The 23,938-nt window shown below is 43.1% G+C and overlaps 1 protein-coding gene across 4 annotated transcripts in view; it reads right to left on the reverse strand.

The window, feature by feature from the left end:
* Positions 1-23,938, reverse strand: part of TMEM45B (transmembrane protein 45B) — a 165,414-nt gene that overhangs the window by 40,799 nt on the left and 100,677 nt on the right. The window contains exon 1 of one of the 4 annotated variants that reach the window (XM_073570080.1): positions 9,475-9,610. The exons of 1 other annotated variant lie outside the window; for it this stretch is intronic. Coding sequence is in view for 1 of the 3 variants with exons in the window: in XM_073570079.1 (XP_073426180.1) it covers positions 9,264-9,294 (31 nt within the window). In the remaining 2 variants the exon portion in view is untranslated. Of the gene's footprint in view, positions 1-9,056; positions 9,077-9,263; positions 9,413-9,474; positions 9,611-23,938 lie in introns of those variants that run through there. 2 more of the 4 variants (XM_073570079.1, XM_073570081.1) reach the window with 2 other exon arrangements.

Here is a 23,938-nt window from a genome sequence, read left to right on the forward strand (position 1 = left end):
GATGTTATCCTTCATCCAAGAGCAAAAGAGAGCCACTCGTCACACAGTGCAACAAAGAAGAAGTCACCGGCACTACTGTTCCATCATTTAAAATGACATATACGGATATCATATGGAGTTTTCATGATAAATTTTCTTTTTGACCAATATCTGGTGCTCAGCTTAAAGATTACAACCAAAGTAGATCTCTACCAGCGGCTCTTATCAGAATTACCAACACAAAGCTAATAAAATTTGCTGGTATAACAAAAGCAAAGACTCCATGTAAGGATCAGAGACATAAAAAAGTCACAGAGAGAAGCAAAATAAGTCAGTACCATCAGGTGTAGAGGACAAAGACGATTTGTCACCCTTCCTGGGATGCAACGTGAGAGGATACAGAGAGATAATCTTTCAATATGACCATAAGAACATACTATGAGAATTACAGTAATGTATTGCAAGTGCATATGGTCCAGATGGCAGCAGTTTCTTGATGGCATTGGTATCTTGTTTTATGATGTACACCAACTGAGGCTTACAATCAAGCCCCAACAAAAAACATGAGCATTTAATCTTTAAATATCAACGTTTATTAATAAATTATTAAAAAATTATTAAAAAATATTTGCATAAGTATGTTATGAGGTACAGAAACAAATATTAATGACAAGTCTGGCTCCATGATATTAGTGTAAATTTAAATTGCCGCATGGTATGAGACATGATACAATCTGTTTGTAGACCAATAAATATTAACTACAGTCATATGTTAAAGTTTGGGCACCCCTATTAATGTTAACCTTTTTTCTTTATAACAATTTTGGTTTTTGCAACAGCTATTTCAGTTTCATATATCTAATAACTGATGGACTCAGTGATATTTCTGGATTCAAATGAGGTTTATTGTACTAACAGAAAATGTGCAATCTGCATTTAACCCCTTCACTACCAAGGGTGGTTTGCACGTTAACTCCCGGGCCAATTTTTACAATTCTGACCACTGTCCCTTTATGAGGTCATAACTCTGAACCGCTTCCATGGATTCCGGTGATTCTGACATTGTTTTCTCGTGACATATTGTACTTCATGTTAGTGGTAAAATTTCATTCAAATAACTTGCATTTATTTGTGAAAAAAACGGACATTTGGCGAAAATTTTGAAAATTTCGCAATTTTCCAACTTTGAATTTTTATGCCCTTAAATCACAGAGATACGGCACATAAAAAACTTGATAAGTAACATTTCCCACATGTTTACTTTACAGCAGCACAATTTTGGAACCAAAATTTTTTTTTGTTAGGAAGTTATAAGGGTTAAAAATTGACCAACGATTTCTAATTTTTGCAACACCATTTTATTTTTAGGGACCACATCACATTTGAAGCCACTTTGAGGGGTCTATATGATAGAAAATACCCAAAAGTGACACCATTCTAAAAACTGCACCCCTTAAGGTGCTCAAAACCACATTCAAGAAGTTTATTAACCCTTTAGGTGCGTCACAGGAATTTTTTGAATATTTAAAAAAAAAAAAAAAATGAACATTTAACTTTTTTTTTCACAAAAAAATACTTCAGGTTCAATTTTTTTTATTTTACCAAGGGTAACAGGAGAAATTGGACTGCAAACGTTATTGTGCAATTTGTCCTGAGTACGCTGATACCTGATATGTGGGGGGAGCCACTGTTTCGGCGCATGGCAGACCTCAGTAGGGAAGGAGCACCGTTTGACTTTTTCAATGCAAAATTGGCTGGAATTCAGATCGGACGCCATGTCGCGTTTGGAGAGCCCCTGATGTACCTAAACAGTGGAAACCCCCCCCAAGTGACCCCATTTTGGAAACTAGACCCCCCAAGGAACTTATCTAGATATGTGGTGAGAACTTTGAACCCACAAGGGCTTTACAGAAGTTTATAACGTACAGTGGTACAATTAAAAAATCATATTTTTTCCACAAAAATGATCTTTTCACCCCCAATTTTTATTTTCCCAAGGGTAACAGGAACCTAAAAGTTATTGTGCAATTTGTCCTGAGTACGCTGATACCCCATATGTGGGTGTAAATGACTATTTAGGCGCATAGCAGAGCTCGGAAGGGAAGCAGCGCCATTTGACGTTTTGGCTAGAATTGAGATCGGACACCATGTCGCGATTGGAAAACCCCTGATGTACCAAAACAGTGGAAACCCCCCACAAATGACACCATTTTGGAATCTAGACCCCCCAAGGAACTTATCTAGATATGTGGTGAGCACCTTGAACCCCCCAGTGCTTCACAGAAGTTTATAACGCCTGGGAGTGAAAATAAAAAAATCGTATTTTTTCCACAAAACATCATCTTTTAGTCCCCATTTTTTTTATTTTCCCAAGGGTAACAGGAGAAATTGGACCCCAAAAGTTGTTGTCCAATTTGTCCTGAATACGCTGACACCCCATATGTGGGAGAAAACTACTGTATGGGCACACGTCGGGGCTCGGAAGGGAAGTAGTGACGTTTTGGAATGCAGACTTTGATGGATTGGTCTGCGGGTGTCATGTGCGTTTGGAGAGCCCCTGATGTACCTAAACTATTGAAACTCCCCAAAAGTGACCCCATTTTGGAAACTAGACCTCCCACGGAACTTATCTAGATGTGTGGTGAGCACTTTGAACCCCCAAGTGCTTCACAGAAGTTTATAACGCCTGGGCGTGAAAATAAAAAAATCATTTTTTTTCCGCAAAAATGATATTTTTGCCCCCAATTTTTTATTTTCCTAAGGGTAACAGGAGAAATTGGACCCCAAAAGTTGTTTTGTAATTTGTCCTGAGTAGGCTGATACCCCATATGTGGGGGTAAAACACTGTTTGGGCGCATGGCAGAGCTTGGAAGGGAAGGAGCACCATTTGACTTTTTCAACGCAGAATTGGCTGGAATTGAGATCAGACGCCATGTTGCATTTGGAGAGCACCTGATGTGCCCAAACAGTAGAAACCCCCCAATTATAACTCCAACCCTAACCCCAACACACCCCTAACCCTAATCTGAGCCCTAACCCTAGCCCTAACCCTAATGGGAAAATGGAAATAAATACATTTTCTTTTAGTTTTATTATTTTTCCCTAACTAAGGGGGTGATAACGGGGGGGTTGATTTACTATTTATGGCGGTTTTTATGTTTGGCGGCTGTCACACGCTAAAAGACGTTTTTTATTGTAAAAATAGTTTTTGCATCACCACATATTGAGAGCTATAATTTTTCCGTATTTTGACCCACCGAGTCATGTGAGGTCTTATTGTTTGCGGGACGAGTTGACGTTTTCATTGGTACCATTTTCGGGCACGTGACATTTTTGATCGCTTTTTATTATTTTTGGGACGCAGAATGAACAAAAACCAGCGTTTCATGAATTTCTTTTGGGGGGGTGCGTTTACATCGTTCCGCGTGCGGTAAAATTGATAAAGCGTTTTTATTCTTCAGGTCAGTATGGTTACAGCGATACCTCATTTAGGTCTTTTTTTAATGTTTTGTCGGTTTTTTGCAATGAAAACAATTTTATATAAAAAATAATTATTTTTGTATCGCTTTATTCTGCGAGTTATAACTTTATTTTTTTGCGGATGATGCTGTATGGCGGCTCGTTTTTTGCGGAACCATGGATATTTATATGCGTCTTTTTGATCGTGCGTTATTGCACTTTTTGTTCGGTGGTATGATAATAAATCATTTTTTGCTTCGTTTTTTATTTTTATTTTTTAAGGGGTTCGCTAAAGGGGTTAACTAATGGGACAGTTTTATAGGGCGGGTCGCTACGGACGCGGCAATACCAAATATATGTACTTTTGTTTTGTTTTTTTTTATTTTGAAAAAAATGGATTTATTGGGGAATATATTTTTTTTTTTTTACTAATTTATTTAGCGATTTTTAAAAAATTATTTTTAACACTTTTTTTTTTTTTTTTACTTTATTACCTTGTCCCAGGTGGGACATCACTGTCCTGTCACATCTCAGATCACTGTGACAGATCAGCAATCTGTCACAGGCAGTTCTGCAGACTTCCTCATGACTGCGCTTTGCAGGCAGTGAGGAAGTCAGCTCCCTACAGGCCCACGTCGCCATCTTGGATCCGGGGGCCTGTAGGGAAAGAGACCCCCGCAGCAGCGCTGCCCATTGCGCTGCTGTGGGGGGGGGGGGGGGGGGGGGATCAGGGAAGCCCGGAGGGAGCCCCCTCCCTGCCGATGCTTCCCTTTAACCCCCGGTACACCGCGATCGCGTTTGATCGCGGTGTACAAGGGGTCAACGTGTCGGGGGCGGTCCGTGACCGCCCCTGACACATTGTACCGGGTGTCAGCTGTGATAATCAGCTGACACCCGGCCGTGATCAGCGGCGCTCACCACGTGGGCGCCGCTGATCGCTGTGACGTAATATTCCGTCCATGGTAATTAGGTCCTGGGTCACATGGATGGAATATTACGTCCATTGTAGGTAAGGGGTTAAACAAAATTTGACCGGTGCAAAAGTATGGGCACCCTTAGTTTCTTGATTTGAACACTCCTAACTACTTTTTACTGACTTCCTGAAGCACTAAATTGGTTTTGTAACCTGATTGAGCTTTGAACTTCATAGCCAGGTGTATCAAATCATGAGAAAAGGTATTTAAGGTGGCCACTTGCAAGTAGTTCTCCTATTTGATTCTCCTATGAAGAGTGGCATCATGGGCGCCTCAAAACAACTCTCAAATGATATGAAAACAAAGATTATTCAACATAGCTTTTCAGGGGAAGGATACAAAAAGTTGTCTCAGAGATTTAACCTGTCAATTTCCACTGTGAGGAACATAGTAAGGAAATGGAAGAACACAGGTACAGTTCTTGTTAAGCCCAGAAGTGGCAGGCCAAGAAAAATATCAGAAAGGCAGAGAAGAAGAATGGTGAGAACAGTCCAGGACAATCCACAGACCACCTCCAAAGACCTGCAGCATCATCTTGCTGCAGATGGGGTCACTGTGCATCGGTCAACAATACAGCGCACTTTGCACAAGGAGAAGCTGTATGGGAGAGAGATGCGAAAGAAGCCGTTTCTGCAAGCACGCCACAGACAGAGTCGCCTGAGGTATGCAAAAGCACATTTGGATGTAAATGTGGCCAAACTTTTCCCAAAGAAAAATCAAAATGGAGAAGAGCATTCCCTTGTGTGTACAGGGAGCAAGAACACGCTAAACTCCTGTGCACACCGCAGGGTTAGGGAGGATTCACCACTTCTGTATGGATCACACCTGGGCAGACGTGGAAAACTGACAGATTGTTTTGATTAAAATAATTTTTATTCTCTCCATAATTGCAGCTCAGATTTCTGGAAATAAGAGCAAACAAATAACATGTAAATGATAGATACGAGGACAGGACGTGGCAGAGGAGCGCGGCAGGCGTCCACATGGGTTGTTTATTCTGGATAATGACTTTCTGTTTGAGGGATCTTCCAACGATAATCCCACTGCTTGGTGTCCGGAGTGTCCGCTCCTCGCCCGTATAAAGGGAGCCTGCCACGACTTATTATATTGTAAGGGAAATGGGTTCTCACTGAGATAATCGCATTTATGACATGATTTTCTAAATTCCGTCTGTCACACAGTTTTTCCTGGAACAGATATGAGTACCGCAGCCTGACAGAAGGGGACGGCCCGGGGTTATACAGCTCTGGCACAAATTAAGAGACCACCACATCAAAACCCTGTCATGGGCAGCCCTTTCTCCAGACCTGAACCCCTTTGGAAACCTCTGGAATGTAATCAAGAGGATGATGGATAGTCACAAGCCATCAAACAAAGAAGAACTGCTAACAAATGTGCCAGAAGCAATGTAAATGACTGGTGCCAAGCATGCCAAGACACATGAAATCATGAACTCTTCCTGAGTTAAAACATCAGTATTGTTGTTTCTAAATGATTATGAACTTGCTTTCTTTTACATTATTTGAGGTCTGAAAGCCCTCTTTTTTAAAGTTTGACCATTTTTCTTTGTCAGAAAAAAAAATACAAAATTTATTGCTTGGAAATTTGAAGACATGTCAAAAGTTTATAGACTAAAAGAACAATTTACATTTTACTCAAAAATATACCTATAAAGAGAAATCAGATAAACTGACCATTTGGATGTGGTCTCTTAATTTTTGCCAGAGCTGTATTTGCAGGGGATGTCCGTCTTGTGTGGGGCCAGTGCCGGACCTGCAGCGGACGGGCAATGGCCTGCACTCCTGGGTGACCACAGTATGACCGTACCCACACCACGTGCAGCAGGTGGAGAATTACCCTTCACGTGTAAAAAATTGTTAGTTAATAGGAATGGAGAAGGCATGCCGTGAGAGAAAGTCTCAGAGGATGGAAAATCACAGATCCCAGGGGGGGGGCCCCCAGACTATAATAACAATCAATTAAGGAGCAGAGGTGTAAAGAGAGTGGGGGCAGGGCCAGCAGTCACCACCGGAGCACAAGGAGGCCCCGAAGGTCCCTTTGGCCCATATGAGAAGACCAATGCCATTACAGGCCTGTGGCAGCTGAGGCCGGGCCCCGTTGGAGACTTTGTATTGGGGCCTATGGCCTTCCAGATAAGTCTCTGTTAAAGGAGGGGCTGATGTCCTGTGTATATATCCTGACAGACTAGACGAGTTCTAGACTTTGTGTATCAATTCTACAACAGTCAAGATCTCTGCTTGCTGTCAAAGAATAAGTGTTTCTATCCAGATGCTAAAAAAAAATCTAAACGACCACATCTCACAGCTGAAGGTTTGTTACAGTTGTGGCTGCTATTTTGCACCTACATTAATCTGCACCTGCAACTTGGCACATAAAAGGTGAACAACGGCAATTATCAGTAATCTGGTGACTACAGTTTAACCAAAAATGTGCAAGAACCCCGAAATCTATTGTACCTGCTCCGATACCAAGTAACTTAAGTATCAGGACAGGAGGAGTTTAGTGCCACGAGGACTGGTTACACGGATACAATTGTAACAAACCCTCAGAAATGTTATATTTCCATCCACTTTATGTAAACAGGAATGTTTCTCTCTGTATTTACATAACATAGGACACACTCCACAAGTAACACTGCCGGCAGGAACTGCTGGGAGCGGTGCGCTTCCACCAGGCAGGTGGAGGTGAGTCACACTCGTCTTACAAGTCACAATCTGGTTTTTCAAAACGCTCGATCCGATCCAATACAAACAGAAAGACAATCGCTCCCCGACAACGAGCGAGGAAATTACTACAGGCACGGAGTGACCACCCTCGCAGACCCCCAGACATCGGGATCTTCTTTATACACAGAATGTGATGAATCAGCCCAAAAACGAGGCAAGTTCTGGGGTGAAGAATGTGGTTGTCTGCGTCATCGCACGGCTGAGACCTGCATAAAACATCACGTCTCACAGTAAGGGTCCCATTCCAGGTTAATAAGATTCAGAAATTAATTTAAAAAAAAATTACACAATTACTCCAGTCACTATCACTTCTGCATTAGTGACGAGCGAAACACTAAACATCCAAAATTATCAATTTAATGAAGGAGAACTGACATTTTGTGATTATTTGATTCATTGTTCCCCCTATTTTAATAATCCGTATCAGCTAGAACTGCGGTGTTCCCAAAATATGCAGCCCTGGAAGTGACTGGAAAATAAGTCACGATGTAACAGCAGAATAGTGACTGCAGCTCTGGAGGTGACTGGAGGATAAGATGTGATGTAACAGCAGAATAGTGAGAACAGCTCTGGAGGTTACTGGAGGATAAGGGTGTGTGCACACGCTGCAGATCCGCAGCGGTTTTGGCCTTGCGGAACCGCAGCAGTTTCTGCTGCAGTGTACAGTAGCATTATAACCTATGGAAAAAGAAAACCGCAGTGCAGACGATGCAGATTTTTCCGCACGGTTTTCAATCCGCAGAAAGAAATTACATGTCAATTCTTTCTGCAGATTCCGCTGCGGTTTACCATCTGCTCCATTGTAGAGATGATAAACCGCAGGGCAAAACCGCAGGTAAACCGCAGGTCTTCTGACTTGCGGATTTTACTAAATCCGCAGAGCATTCCGAGGCGTGTGAACACACCCTTAGACGTGACGTAACAGCAGAATAATGACTGCAGCTCTGGAGGTGACTGGAGGATGAGACGGGATGTAAGATCAGAATAGCGAGTGCAGCTCTGGAGGTGACTGGAGGATAAGAAGTGGAAGTGGCTGCTCTTCTAAATTAATGTGCTCCCCTGTAAAAGCCACTCAGCAGAAAGGGAAAAAAAAAAAAGCAAAACCAGGGAATGTCACCACCACTTTGTGTGGATTTATGATGCTATTCTGACTGCACGGTGAAGAACGTCTTAGGGTCTGTGCACACGTTGCGGATTCTACTGGGGATCCGCAGCGGATTTGGCGCTGCAGATCCTCCTGTGGTGTACAGTACCATTCTAATCTATGGAAAACCAAAGACACTGTGCACATGCTGCAGAAAAATCCGTAGCTTAAACGTTGCGGGTTCATTTCCGCAGCATGTCAATTCTTTGTGCGGATTCCGCAGCATTTTACACCTGCTCTATTAAAAGAATCCGCAGGTGAAATCTGCACAAATGTTCGGTTGTTTCAGTGTTTTTTTTTTTTCTACTTTTTGGTTTAGAAAAGAGCCTGGTAAAAAAAAAAACAAAACACAACAACCCCACACACAAAGTGCAGTCACTTCTTACATCAGATCCTGATGGAATCGATCCACATTAGTCACAGCCCCAGCAAACAGCTGCAAAGAAGTCCGGAAGAAAAAACCTTCCAAACATACTAGAAAACAGGCCATTTTTTGACTGCTTTCACAAGTGTCCCTGTGCACATCGCCTTAGGGTCTGCTCAGGGCCTAGGAATGGGTGGCCACCATACGCCTCTTTACGCCACAGGTGAAAATAAAAATTAGGTTAAAATTCACCGAAACAGACAATCCCAACAAGAACGATCACTCGCTGCCTAAAGTGGCGGTTTATGGTCACATTTTACCCCGACTGGTGACATCGCCTGGACAGAAGGCGCCGTGTTCAAACTTCCATCCTATAGCTACCTACGTACCTGGAAACCTTACTGGTCCTTCACCACTAATTACTGAACATACAGGTCATCAAGATCGACCGTAAGGTGTAGGAACGATCGATCGGTCACCAATTGCTCAGTAAACCATTCCCCTGTTTATGACCACCATGTGTAGTCATATGTCACTGGCTGCAATTATCCCCAGCACTATCAGCAGGTCACCCTCATATTCACAGGAGCGCCCACCTGCCTGGATGAAATCCACCATAAGACCCATACCCAAAATAACGAGAAGATGGTGAGAAATGACAACGCAGGAAATTCTACATGGAGAATGCAGACAGAATAACCAAGCCCTAAAGAAAGTTAATGGAAGCGAATGGAAAGTTAGTGACCCCAGGATGGGAGCAGACAGCCGGACATGGAACATTACAGGCATTGGTGGCAGAGCTCTCACCTATGTGTGCTGCTCAGGTATCCAGAGGAGATGTGGAACAGGTGTACGCTCCCCACACCTCGTGCCAGGAGGCTGGGGGAGGTGTGAGCACCGACAACAACCTTTGCACACAATGACATAAGAGAAATAAAACCAGTTCTGCTTGTGTCACACACCATGACTGTTACAGAGATTCTTCCTGATATTAAAGCCTGGAGAAGCCCCCAAAATTCCAGGTCAGGGGAGGCTGCTGACAACTCTGTACACCTGCAGAAGCATTGAAGACACCACAACCCAAACCTGCAAGTAAATAACAAGGACACAATAAGAGCACATTTGTCAGTGCCAGGACCCAAACATACACAACACAGAACCAGTACTCGACACAGTGCCAGGACCCAAACCTACACAACACAGTGCCAGTCCCCAGATGTACCCGATATAGTGCCAGGACCTAAATCTGCACAACACAGTACCAGTCCCCAGATGTACCCGATATAGTGCCAGGGCCTAAATCTGCACAACACAGTGCCAGTCCCCAGATGTACCCGATATAGTGCCAGGACCTAAATCTGCACAACACAGTACCAGTCCCCAGATGTACCCGATATAGTGCCAGGACCTAAATCTGCACAACACAGGCCCAGTCTCCAGATGTACCCGATATAGTGCCAGGGCCTAAATCTGCACAACACAGTACCAGTCCCCAGATGTACCCGATATAGTGCCAGGGCCTAAATCTGCACAACACAGTGCCAGTCCCCAGATGTACCCGATATAGTGCCAGGACCTAAATCTGCACAACACAGGGCCAGTCTCCAGATGTACCCGACTTAGTGCCAGGACCCAAACGTACATGACACAGTACCAGTACCCCAACATACCCAACAATGCAATTCCCCCGATGTACATGACAGTGCAAGGTCACCTGACGTACACTACACAGTGCAAGTGTCCAGACGTACACGACACAGTGTGAGGTCACCTGATGTACACGACACAGTACCCGCAGGCCATGGGCCAGACAGTAATGTGTTCTTTCACAAACCTCTGGCAAATTTACATCAGGGCCCAATACAGAAGAGACTTGATGGTTGCACAATATACAACCACAAACGGTCAAGAGTTTTGCTGCGGAGTTGACTGCAGTTTTTTCTGGTGTTTAATCTGTAAAATTTACCATAACTAAATAGAAAATGGAGCAAAACTGCCTGTCTGCAAGTCAGACGTGCACTGAATTGTGAGAATTTTGTTGCAGATTGCTTCCTTAAATTTGAAGAAAGTGAAATCCACACTAACACGCAGTGGATATTAACATCTGCACAATGTCCGTTTCTTTGCAGATATTTTCTGTAACGAGTAGATGAGATTTAGTGGAGTGTAATCTTAGTTGGCATAGTATAAGGCCGCATACAAATCTGCAGCAAATACTTAATGGGAACAAACATCGAGTGCAAATTCATTAAGAATTGTTCTTTCCTAGTAAAGAGGAGATGGAAAATCTGCAATAATTGGTGTTCAGTCCACAACTGCTCGGCTGTACATTTCAGACTGTGCACTTCAGGGAAGTTTTCACAACACTGTACACGTCTGATGCTCAACTGCACAATTTAGGCTGTGTTCACACGTAGCGTTTTTTTTGCAGCGATTTTAAACGCTCGATTTTGCCGCAAAAAAAAAGCATCCCATGCAATCCTATGTGATTTCGCACATGCTGTGCTAATGCTGCGGATTTTTCCGCGGCGGAATTGCATCGCGGAAAAATACGCAGCATGTTCATTCTTTGTGCGGAATCGCCGGAAAATCCGCACACATAGGAATGCATTGTTCCGCTTACTTTGCATGTGGCTGTGACCACCATGCGAAAAGTAAGCAGAACATTTGCGGATGGTACTCCGGGGGTGGAGGAGAGGAGACTCCTCCAGGCTCTGGGTACCATATCCCTGTAAAAAATAGAATTAAAATTAAAAAATCCTCATATTCTCACCTTCCGACGTCCCTCGCAGCGTCAGCAAGCCTCAGCGATGCTCCCGGCAGGTCCCGTTCCCAGGGATGCCTTGCGACAATGACCTTTGATGACGTCCCGGTCTCGCGAGACCGCGACGTCATCAAAGGTCATTGTCGCAAGGCATCCCTGGGAACGGAAGTTGCTGGGAGCATTGCGATGATCGGGAACGCTGCGCGGGATACCGGAAGGTGAGAAAAACACGATTTTTATATTTTTATTATTTTTAACTTTATATCTTTTTACTACTGATGCTGCATAGGTGGCCTCAATAGTAAAAAGTTGGTCACCCTCGTCAAACACTGTTTGACCAACCTGTCAATGAGTTTTCCAAGCGATGCTACAGATCGCTTGGAAAACACTAGCATTCTGCAAGCTAATTACGCTTGCAAATCGCTAGTTTTTCCGCGGGAAATAGGCGAGAATTTAAAATGCGGTTTTCTCACATATTTCCCGCGGAATGGAATTCCACACATGTGCACATAGCCTTACAAATGTGTTCACGTTGATTCACGATGCGGGTACCTGTGTGCTCTGTCATTAAGGAGTTAAACAGGTAAACATATAATTGGCAGGGATTGTAGCTGATGATTTAATTCCCATGTAACAATTGAACAATTGTCATCTTTCCGTTGTGTACAATAATTATACCGCCCTCCTCTGACACTATGTAACACTCAATGGCAACACGTGTACTGACACATACTGCACTCAGGGTATCCCGCCATATACTGGACATGTATAGCAATGTCATCAGACTCCGGGTAACCTGCTGCAAATCTGCAACCTGGGGACTGGGACACCGGCTGTAATCAGAATTTCATGTGCCATCATTCCGGTCACATCATTTAATAACCGGGGCGACATGTATAGATGTATTCAGCATTTATAGCACGTATTAAGCTAGAATCATGGTGTCTGTGGATTTATGAAGCTGAATTCACACTGAGTTCTTTCAAGGTAAAAAAATGATGAACTTTCTAGTGTAAACGGCTTCAGGAAACGCTCCTTATTGGAGGCGTATTACAAGAATTTTATGTGAATAATTATGTAGTCTTTGAATTATAGGATTATAATAAAATGGCTAACACCTAAGTGACTCATGTATAAGGGATAACATCCCAAGATGGCGTGCAAAAAAAAAAGCTTGTGACAAGTCCCCTATATGCCTACACTAGCTCGGTAAAGAGAAAGACTCCTGAAAAGGAGGTTTTGGAGAAGTTTTTCATTTCTGGGCAGAGTTTTTTTTTACTTTTCCTGAATCATTTCTTTGCAGCCTTCTGATTGAATCGCGCCTAGTTTGGAGCAGATTCAGGAGGAGACAGGCCCCTTGTTATCTCTTCCCAGACATTTTTGAAAGGCTGAACCTATGACCATTAAGTAGTTTTTTCCCCTTAGAAATGATTAAGAAAATTATTTTCTACTTTGTGTGAGCTCTAAAAAACCTCAGGAAAAAGATGTAGTGTGAGTATACCCTACTGGCATTTCCATACGTGACACAGAAGTCAGACGTGGCTTGCAGTAATGCCGGGATTTTTCTGTGGACTCTATTAGTGGAGGCCAATACTAAGAACTGATCATCATGGGAGGGATAAATGAGGCAGCAGACGGATAGATGAGGAAATGCAAAGTAGAGAGTCGCTATAAGGCTGTTCTGCCCATTCTGTGCAGCAAGATATTTTTAAAAGGAATCTGTCACCCATATTTAGTGAAATCATGTAAAGATATCACCCAATTGTGCGTCCCATAAGGATTCTATTAGGATTTTTTATTCCCCCTGACCCCGCACCTTTGAGGCATAAATACCTTTTTTATCTTGTTGGAGATGTATGCAAATCGCCGTGGTCCGGTCCGATGAGTGTGGCTTAGACGCCTTCTCCCCCCCCCTCCTCGGCTTTCTGCACGTAATCTTCATCTGTGAATATCAAAGATAACATTGGTATCTGTGCTTGCGCATTGTAAAGGCCTCCGGCGCTGCGCAGTATGCTTTGCGCATGCGCCGGTATTTTCCAGCACAGTCTATGCCCCAGAAGTCGTCACATGCAGGACACACTGCACACTGTAGCCCCCCAAGAAGTGCTACATCTTTCCCGCCACGTGGAAGCCTGCCATGCATAGACTCATTTTGCCTCCAATATACTCAGCAGTACTCAGCTAAACGCACAATGTCTCGGAAAAGCACATCCTCACTCAAAATGAGGTCACAAGGAAGTTCTGGCAGGTCGCCAATAGCAGAGCTCGCTGCTGTCGCTCGTGCCGAGGCCGAAGCAGCCAAATCAAGATCCTCCTTTGCTGAACGAGAGAGGCATCTACAGCTGAGACAAGCAGATCAAGATGCAGATACCACATGTCTGCAAGCCGAAACCGCACGTCTTCAAGCAGAGAGACCGAAAACGTACGTATGCAAGCGGAAACCACACGCCTGCAGGCAGAACTAGAAAGACTTGCTGCAGACAAAGAGACAGCAGCTGCAATAGCTAAGGCTGAGTGTTTGGAAGCTATGAAGAATCCTGATTCTGAGAGACGCAGCAGCATTCTCGGACCAGATCTAGAGCAGCAACATCCAGCGCAGCGCGTTGCAGAGTACATCTGCCAACATTCCGGCGTGGATCAACAAAAGAAGAAAAAAGGACCCAGCATATAAAGCGCACACCCAAGGCAATAAAGTATGTGACCAATACATATAAATTTTATTGAGGGACAAACAGGTATACAGAATAAAAACATTTAAAAAGGAAGGCACACCCCCAAATGTCCCAAACAGACTTAATAATAAATGCTGATAGGCAAAGACCACTTATAGAAAATTACACAAAATTCACCAAAATGTACATAATAATACATAGGGCATGACCCAACAACCCCGAATCTGGGCGTCCCCAGAGAAATGTAGCTATTTACGCAAAATATTTATATTTATAGATAGACCAAAAGGTACTATAAGCAAAGTGACCATCCATTATAAGAATAGAGGGGATATCATACCAACTCACTCCAGAAGACCCCATAAGATCTGAGGAGCCCTGTAAATAGCCCTGATATAGGAGGGAGCAGGGAACCATCCAATATGAGGATGGTTAGGAGATCTAGACCCAAATAGAATATTGAGGGCAAAAAAGAAAAAAAAAAAGAAAAAAAAAATTGGAGATAAATGCCATAGTATATAGTAGAAAGTAAAGAAATGGTCACCAGAAAGAGTAGTCCAAAATAGAACGTCGGGGGTCAGGTCATCAGGAAAAGGTTGTCCCGGGACAGGGGAGGTGTGGGGAGACCCACGCGTATCGCTGCTGGGTGCAGCTTCGTTCCCAAACCTGCCTATCATTACCGACCATCCTGGAGTGCAACCAGATTCCTGACAACAGGTCAGAAATACCTTCACAGGAGCTGGCAACACATAGAATCATAGAATCGTAGAGTTGGAAGGGACCTCCTGGGCCATCTGGTCCAACCCCCTGCTCAAAGCAGGATTCGCTAAATCATCCCAGTTAGATGTCTGTCCAGCCTCTGTTTGAAGACTTCCATTGAAGGAGAACTCACCACTTCTCGTGGCAGCCTGTTCCACTCATTGATCACTCTAACTGTCAAAAAGTTTTTTCTAATATCTAATCTGTGTCTCCTCCCATTCAGCTTCATCCCATTGCTTCTAGTCTTTCCTTGTGCAAATGAGAATAAAGTTGATCCTTCTACAATGTGACAGCCCTTTAGATATTTGTAGACAGCTATTAAGTCTCCTCTCAGTCTTCTCTTTTGCAAACTAAACATTCCCAAATCCTGCAACCTTTCCTCATAAGACAGGGTTTGCAGACCGGTCACCATTCTGGTCGCTCTTTTCTGAACTTGCTCCAGTTTGTTGATGTCTTTTTTAAAATGTGGTGCCCAAAATTGGACACAATATTCCAGATGAGGTCTGACCAAAGAGGAGTAGAAGGAAATAATTACTTCACGTGATCTAGACTGTATGCTTCTGTTAATACATCCTAGAATTGCATTTGCCTTTTTTGCTGCTGCATCACACTGTTGACTCATATTCAGTCTGTGATCTATTAGTATACCCAAGTCTTTTTCACATGTGCTGTCACTTAGCCCTATTCCTCCCATTCTATATATGCTTTTTTCATTTTTATTGCCCAGATGTAGTACTTTGCATTTCTCCCTGTTAAAAACCATTCTGTTAGTTGCTGCCCACTTCTCCAGTTTATTTAAATCTTTTTGAATCCTCTCTCTCTCTTCTCTAGTATTAGCTATCCCTCCTAGCTTTGTGTCATCAGCAAATTTAATCAGTTTACCCTCAATTCCTTCATCTAAATCGTTGATAAAGATGTTGAACAATACAGGGCCCAGGACAGAGCCCTGTGGTACCCCACTTGAGACATTCTTCCAACTGGATGTGCAGCCATTTACGACCACTCTTTGGGTCCGATCACTAAGCCAGTTATGAATCCACCTAACAGTTGCCTTGTCCATTCCTTACTTAGTCATTTTTTCAATAAGGATTGTATGAGAGACTTTGTCAAATGCTTTGCTGAAGTCAAGATATACTATATCTACAGCATTTCCTTGATCCACCCAATCAGTAATACCGTCATAGAAGGAAATTAAATTAGTCTGACATGACTTATTAGTTACAAACCCATGCTGACTCTGTTTAATCACTTCATTCTTATCCAGGTATTGACATACATGTTGTTTAATAATTTGTTCAAAGATCTTTCCTGGTATAGAAGTCAGACTCACCGGCCTATAGTTGCCTGGGTCCACCTTCTTCCCCTTTTTGAAGATAGGAACAACATTTGCTCTTCTCCAGTCTTCTGGCACATCTCCTGTTCTCCAAGAATTTTCAAAGATTATGGAGAGGGGTTCAAAAATTTCTTCTGCTATCTCCTTCAGTACTCTGGGGTGTAATTCATCTGGACCTGGAGACTTGAATTCATTTAGGTTAGCTAAGTGTTTCCTCACTATCTTTCTGTTTATAGATATCCTGGATTCTTCTATTCCCTTAATAGGACAGTGAATAACAGTTGATGTTACATTTCCTTTCTGAGAGAAAACAGATGCAAAATAGGAATTTAAAAGTTCAGCCTTCTCAACATCCTGTCTTACCATTTCATCATTTTCATCCTGTAAAAATCCTATAGCATCTTTGACTTTTCTTTTACTTTTGACATATCCCCAAAATCCTTTATTATTGCTTTTGACATCTCTTGCAAGCCTCAATTCATTTTCAGCTTTAGATAATCTGATTTGTGCCCTGCAGGTTCTGCAGACAGCATTATATTCTTCTTTAGATATGCCTCCCTCTTTCCATTTTATAAACATTTTTTTCTTCCTTTTTAGCATGTGCTTAAGTTCTGTGTTCATCCATCCTGGTTTCCTTAAATGCTTCCTATTCATCCCTCTTTTCGGAATTGGTAACAATTGTGCTTTGAGAATTTCATTTTTCAAGATTTCCCATCCTTCCTGGACATTTTTGTCTTTAAGGATATCCAGCCATTGGATCCCTCCAATTCTCTTTCTGAATCCCTTAAAATCTGCCTTTCTGAAATCTAACCTTGACGTCTGAGTCTTCACAGGTCTTCCGCCTCTAGTTATCCAAAATTCTAAAATAGCATGGTCGCTACCTCCTAGGGTCCCAGCCACTTTTACCTCCTCAACCATTTCCTCCCTGTTTATAAGGATTAGATCCAAGGTAGCAGTTCCCCTTGTTTTCTCCTTTACCTTTTGGAAGATAAAGTTGTCAGCAAGAGAGGATAAGAATTTCCTTAACCTGTTAGTTTTGCCTGAGAGAGATTCCCAACAAATGTCTGGATAGTTGAAATCTCCCATGACAACTATGTCATATTTTTTGGAGAACTTGGCCATTTGATGCATAAAGAGTTCATCCATATCTTCAGCTTGCACAGGCGGCCTGTAGTAAATGCCTACAATGGTGTCCTTTCCATTGTTCTGTCCTTGTATTCTTACCCAAACAGTTTCCACAGAACTCCCAGTCTCTGAAGCTTCAATCTCTGTGCAGATATACGCATTTCTAACATACAATGCGACACCCCCTCCTCGTTTATCAAGTCTGTTTCTTGCAAATAAGTTGTATCCTTCTAGTCTTGTATTCCAATCATGTGTATTGTCCCACCAAGTTTCAGTGATTCCAATGACATCATATTTCTTTTCCTGTGTTAGTAGTTCCAATTCTCCTTGTTTGTTGCCCATGCTTTGTGCATTAGTATAGAAACATTTTAGTTTGTGATTGGTTTCTCTTTCTCCAATATTTTTATTAATTAGATTCTTTCGTCTTTGTTCTTCCTTTCCACTTCTAATAGCAGAGTTCTCAATAGCATTTGTCAGGTGTATGGCTTTTTCTGGTCTTTTGCTTCCCTTCCCCATCTGAAGGGTATAGCCCACCTGATACCTGAGATGGATCCAGGAACCCCAATAGCTCTACTTCTGGGAAGAGATATACTACGAGTCCACAAGACTAGAGAATGTACCAACGGGAATGCTCCGTACACACAGAGGCTTGACCTTGGATGGGTCATCATAGGTGACGTCTGTCTAGGAGGAGCACACAAGCCGGCCTCAGTCCAACAGTATGCTTACCAGCACATTAGAAAATGGACGTTCATCTTCCGGCCATGTCACAATAGTATGCTGGTAAAGGAATTGCCAAACAGCACTCCACTACCTTGCCCTTTCTTAGCACCTACCAATGAAGACCACGCCTGTGAAGGTGAACAAGACCACATGGGATGTACGGTCTTCCACAGGACAAAGGAGGACGACAAGGTAATGATGTCCATAGAAGATAGAATGTTCCTGGACATCGTGGATACCCAAATAGTCAAAGACAACCTCAACAAGGGACAACCTATTCCTGGAGCCAGCGTGCTAAAGAAGCTCGATCCAATTGTTGACCAAGACGGGCTGCTGAGAGTAGGTGGCCGTCTTCAAGAAGCCGAGGTAGAAGTTTCAGAGAAACACCCGGTAATAATCCCTGGATGTCAACACGTAACAACCCTGCTCATTTGGCATCATCATGACTTAGTGAGACACCCAGGCCGTTTGTTCACCGAAGGGAATCCATAGGCGGCTGGATAGTCGGCACAAAGAGAAGCGTGAGCCAACTCATCTTCAACTGTGTTACGTGTCGCAAACTCCATGGCTCGTTCCAAATTCGGAAGATGGACAGTCTTCCATCCGACAGACTCAGTACCGAACCCCCCTTCACCAACGTTGGACTAGACATATTCGGTCCTTGGTCCGTGGCTACTCGACGCACTAGGAAATCCAATACTGAAGCAAAGTGTTGGGCAGTTCTAGTCACTTGTCTGTCCATCAGAGCTGTTCATATCGAAGTGGTCGAGTCTATGGACAATTCATGTTTCATAAATGCGTTTCAAAGCTTCATCAGAGGCCCTGGGAAGCATATTCGCTCCGACAGAGGTACAAATTTCATTGGAGTGGCAAGAGAACTTCAAATCCCTTCCAATTTGGACATCGCTAATGTTGAAAGGTACCTACGAGAGCAAGGATGCACCTGGACTTTCAATCCGCCACACTCTTCACACATGGGAGGTGCCTGGGAGAGAATGATAGGCATAGCATGCAAGATACCAGACTCTATCTTCCTCCAATGGAACACCAGACTCACACTTGAGAGATTAAATACGTTCTTGGCTGAGGTATCAGCTATCATGATCACCAGACCACTGTCAGCACTCTCCAGCGATTCCGGAGATCCAACTGTCCTTACTCTGGCAATGCTACTCACGCAGAAAACCTGTGTCCCGAGAGCTCCACTAGGAGAATTCAACGATAAGGACTTCTTCAGACGCCAAATGAGGCAAGTACAAAGCGTGTCCAATGTCTTCTGGGGCAGATGGAAGAAGCAATATTTCTCGACTCTACAAACCAGGACAAAGTGGCAAAAAGACCGTCGAAACATCCAACCAGGCGATGTGGTACTTGCCGAAGACAATCAGTCACATCGTAATGAGTGGCAACTTGGCCTAGTCACCAAGCCTCTTCCCAGCAAGGACAGGAAAGTGCACAAGGTAGAGGTGAAAGTGAGCAAACTTGGGGAGAACAAACTGTTCTTCGGACCAGTTACTGAACTTGTATTATTATTATCCCCAGAAGAGCCAAATAGTGGCATCTGTTGATGCCAAGTGGGGAGTGTTCTGCCCAGTCTGTGCAGCAAGATATTTCTAAGTGCTGTTCCAGCTATCGCCAGTAGGTGTCATAGTTGCCTTTCTCTTTCTTATTCATGTGTTTGGAATCTTCTGTTCCCCTAAATGGTTAACTGTTCAGAACCGCCCTTCTTCTTTCCCTGGTCAACAACATGTAACCATTTTCAGCCGGTCTTCTGAGTAGCTCACATGAGCTCAGCTCTCTGCAAAACCACTGCTTATAACAAGCGGATTCCGGTAAGGTTAATGCAATTATGTGTTATGCATCTGTGTTAGCAGCCATAATGCAGCCCCCCATGATGTTTGCAATGCATGTTCAGCTTCTGTAATGCTATTTCACTGCATGTTAGTTATATGCATCCTCTGGTCAGTGAATGCAAAGCTGGCAGCCATGAGTTGCGTTAGGTATTTCTTTCTCTTTTACTGCTGTGTATGTTGTATTGCTCAGCTTCTATATAATGCATGCTACCGATATAACAGCATCCTGTATCATTGCTACTGTTGTGATAGTACCCTGTATTTCTGTGATATTGTCTGGTAGTATTGACATGCTGCATTAATCTGTTTCTTATAGTTTTTACCTGAATCATCCATAACTGTGTTCAACAATCTCTGATATCATCTACAACAACCCCTGATCTCATCTACTGCTGTGTTCTACTATACCATCTGTTATCATCTCCCATTGTTGTCCATATCATCCCTATAAATATAGACTTAAGCACCCATACAGTCTTGTTTCTGGGAGTGGATGAAAGATTAAACCGTATGCTGGAATCCACACAGCGTCATACGTGGAAGAAGGCAGAACAAAGGCCATGTGCACACATTGCGTATTTGATGAGTTTTTTACCCCAGTATTTGTAAGCCAAATCCAGGAGTGGAAAAGTCAGAGGAAAAGCATAATAGAAACATTTGCACCACTTCTGCATTTATCAGCCACTCTTGATTTTGGCTTACAAATACTGGGGTAAAAAACTCACCAAATACTGGATGTGTGCATGTGGCCTAAAGCTGGAGTCACACTGCCGTAAAACTCGCGCGCACTGTATGGACTGACCTGACACCTTTCCTGACCTGAGCAAGACAGTGTGATGGATTACTATGCAGAGGTCAGGAGAGCTGACAGCCAGTATGAGTTTTACTATGCGATTCTCGCACGAGAAATACGACAGTCTGTCTCTGCCCTAATATGGAGTCAGAGAAATAAAAGCCACAAGCAGTACGCACCCCGGGCAACACAAAGCAGGACGGACAACAAAGTGTCCGGACCAGATCTACAACCTGAAATTCAGCTTCTATCTCCGCAGCCGCAGAACCCGGCTCTGGGGCGAAAGCCTCTCTCTTTAGTTATAACTTTGCCCTTTTTAAACTTGTGGACAAATATATCAGTAGAATTTCCTGACATATGGATGTGGGGAGATTTATGAACTGCATGCTCCAAAATCCTTGCAGTACGGCACGTTAATGGTTTTAGGGCTCACCGTAAAGAAAAAACGGTCCAATATTGTTCCTAAAAAGTGGGACGGGTGTCACACAGGTGACATGTCATTTTCATGCGAGTACAATACGATTTTTTATCACCCAGTGTCCGACTGACATCTGAATCACAAGCGAATGCCATCCATATGCAATATGATTTTAACATTAACTTTTATATAGAGGAATTCTTTGTCACTTAAAGATTATTTCCTTGGAAACTGTCTTCAATATATATGTCAGATACAGTATATATATAATTAGTGTTTTGCATGCGGAGCTTACTGTATATGTAATTTAGTAATTTCTGAAAAAAGGCATGGGATCCTCAAAAATTTTTTAAGCAGAGGGAAAGCAGACATCTTTAGGCATGTTTTTATAGCATGACAAGGGAGTAATACCTATGGAGCTTCCCAGGCTATTAATATCAGCTCAGAGCTGTATACTTAGTCTTTACTCGTCATTAAAATGGGGGTTCTCGAAAAAAAAAAATTACATAGGGTCCCCCTTTAATTAATAACCAGCAGAGGCTAGGCAGACAGCTGCGGGCTGATATTAATAGCCTACCGAAGGGGCTATGGATATTGGGCCCTCCCAGACTAAAAACAACAGCTCTCAGCCAACCCAGAAATGACGCATCCATATGATGCGCAAAATCTGGCACTTAACCTCACTCTTCCCGCTTGCCCTGTGGCAAGTTGGGTGACAGTATTCAGGTTGATGTCAGCTTTGCATTGGCAGCAGACATAAAAGCCCAGGGGTTAAAAATGGAAAGTCTTCTGTAAGGCATCCCCATTACTAACCCCATAGTCAAATTGTAAAAGGAAACAAAACAGAATAAAGTCATTTATTTGTAATAGTGACACAGACTCCCTTATTAAATTAAAAATAAAAAAAACTCTTATACTCACCTTTATGTTTAATCTGGTTTTCATTGAAAAGAAATTTAGAACAATCCAGTAACAAAGGATTCAACAACATAACGATTACTGAGTACAAAAAGAAAACTCATTTACAACTGTAGAATGTAAGTCCGCAAGGACAGGGTCCCTTCCCTTCTGTACCAGTCTGTCATTGTAAATTTGTTTACTGTTAACGATATCTATAACTTTGTATGTAACCCCCCTTCTCATGTACAGCACCATGGAATTAATGGCGCTATATAAATAAATAATAATAATAACTGTATATCAGGACCTATAGCCAACAAGTCCCGAAATAATAGAACTTTCAGGTCAAAAGTAATTTCCAATCAAGTCCAACAAAATCTGAAAAGAAATATAAATCCATGACGAATGTAGAAATCCCCTATCCAGGGAGACTGTATGACCTTTGCCAATACATATGAAGTATCCGCTGAAAGAGTGCGACCCAAACAAGAGAGGCTAGGTCACTCCAAATAATAATGGTGTAAACACAAAAGGAAAGAATGAGATGAAGAAGAAAAGGAATGAGGGGGGAGAGAGAAAAAAAGGGGGGAGAGGGGGTAGGAACCATGAAGTCTGATATAAAAGGTGGCGACTTGCACCCCTAAAATGACATCCATCTAACCCGTATTTTTCGATCTATCTTCCTTATGTCTTAGAAAAGAGGGATTGAAAATCCTGAGAGTCCCTATACAATAACCAAGGACTCCAAACCGGCAGATATTTCTCCACTGAACCATTAACCTCCTTATACTCACCTTTAAGCACAATACACTGAAGCCAATGTCCCCTGTAAAAGAGTTAAAAAAATAAACAGTCATATTCCTCATCTCTGTGACGAGAACATAATAATACATTTGACCATACACGACTCTAGCACTGTTACATCTAGTTGGCACACTGAACGCTGGCATGAGAGCATTCAGCATGCCAGGCAGCAGCAACAATGAGCTGTACGTGCTTGAGCAGTTCAATGCCTTGCAGTGACAGGAAAAAAGGTTAGAGGCATTCATATCCAATGAACTCCTTTCAGCTCAATGACGTCAGTGCGAGCGCCATGAGACCTTTACCACAGTACTGTACTCGTGCTGACGTAATTGAGGTGAACAGAGTTCATTGGATATGAATGCTTCTCACCTTTCTACTGTCACGGCGAGACACCGAGCTGCGTTATTAGCCATCCTGCGGGCAGCATTCCTGAAGTGGAGGAGTGAAGCTGGATACCATCTCTGCTCACTCTTTGCTTATTAGTCCAGTGGGCGGTCCTGTTCAGTGAGTGACAGCCTTCCTTGTATAAGTGTGCATACAGACAGCTGTCAGTCACTGAGTAGCACCGCCCACTGAACAGAAAGCACAGAATGAACAGAGACTTAAGGGCCTGTCACACTAAGCGATATCGCTAGCAATATCGCTATAACGTCACTGGTTTTTGTGACGTTATAGCGATATTGCTAGCGATATCGCTATGTCTGATACTTACCTCCAACCGCTCCCCCGCTGGTTATCGCTGATCGCGCAAGAACGTCCTGGACTGTTTCTCGTCGTCAGCTTCCTGCTGGGCTTCCTGCTGTGACGACGAGCGACGCGTGGACGCGGGCGGGAGGATGTCAGGATCGCCTCGTCTGACACGTAAGTAGCGACCCCCGACCCCTGCAATGTCGCTGGTGAGATCTTCCTGTGTGGCAGCTCACTAGCGACCACTTAGCGATGTACCAACGATCCTGATCGCGTCATATCGCTGGTCGGGATCGCTGGTACATCGCTATGTGTGACAGTACCTTTAAATAAGTGAAATACACATAGAGAGCATGTCATATGCCTGTTCTCATGTCACTTCACTTTCTTGAACCATTAATCCACAAAAAAAGGCAGAAAAACATGTCTGAGATTGCACT

The sequence above is a fragment of the Dendrobates tinctorius genome, unplaced genomic scaffold, assembly GCF_039654945.1.
Source record: "Dendrobates tinctorius isolate UK_male_01 unplaced genomic scaffold, ASM3965494v1 ptg000028l, whole genome shotgun sequence".
In the NCBI taxonomy this organism is placed as follows: domain Eukaryota; kingdom Metazoa; phylum Chordata; class Amphibia; order Anura; family Dendrobatidae; genus Dendrobates; species Dendrobates tinctorius.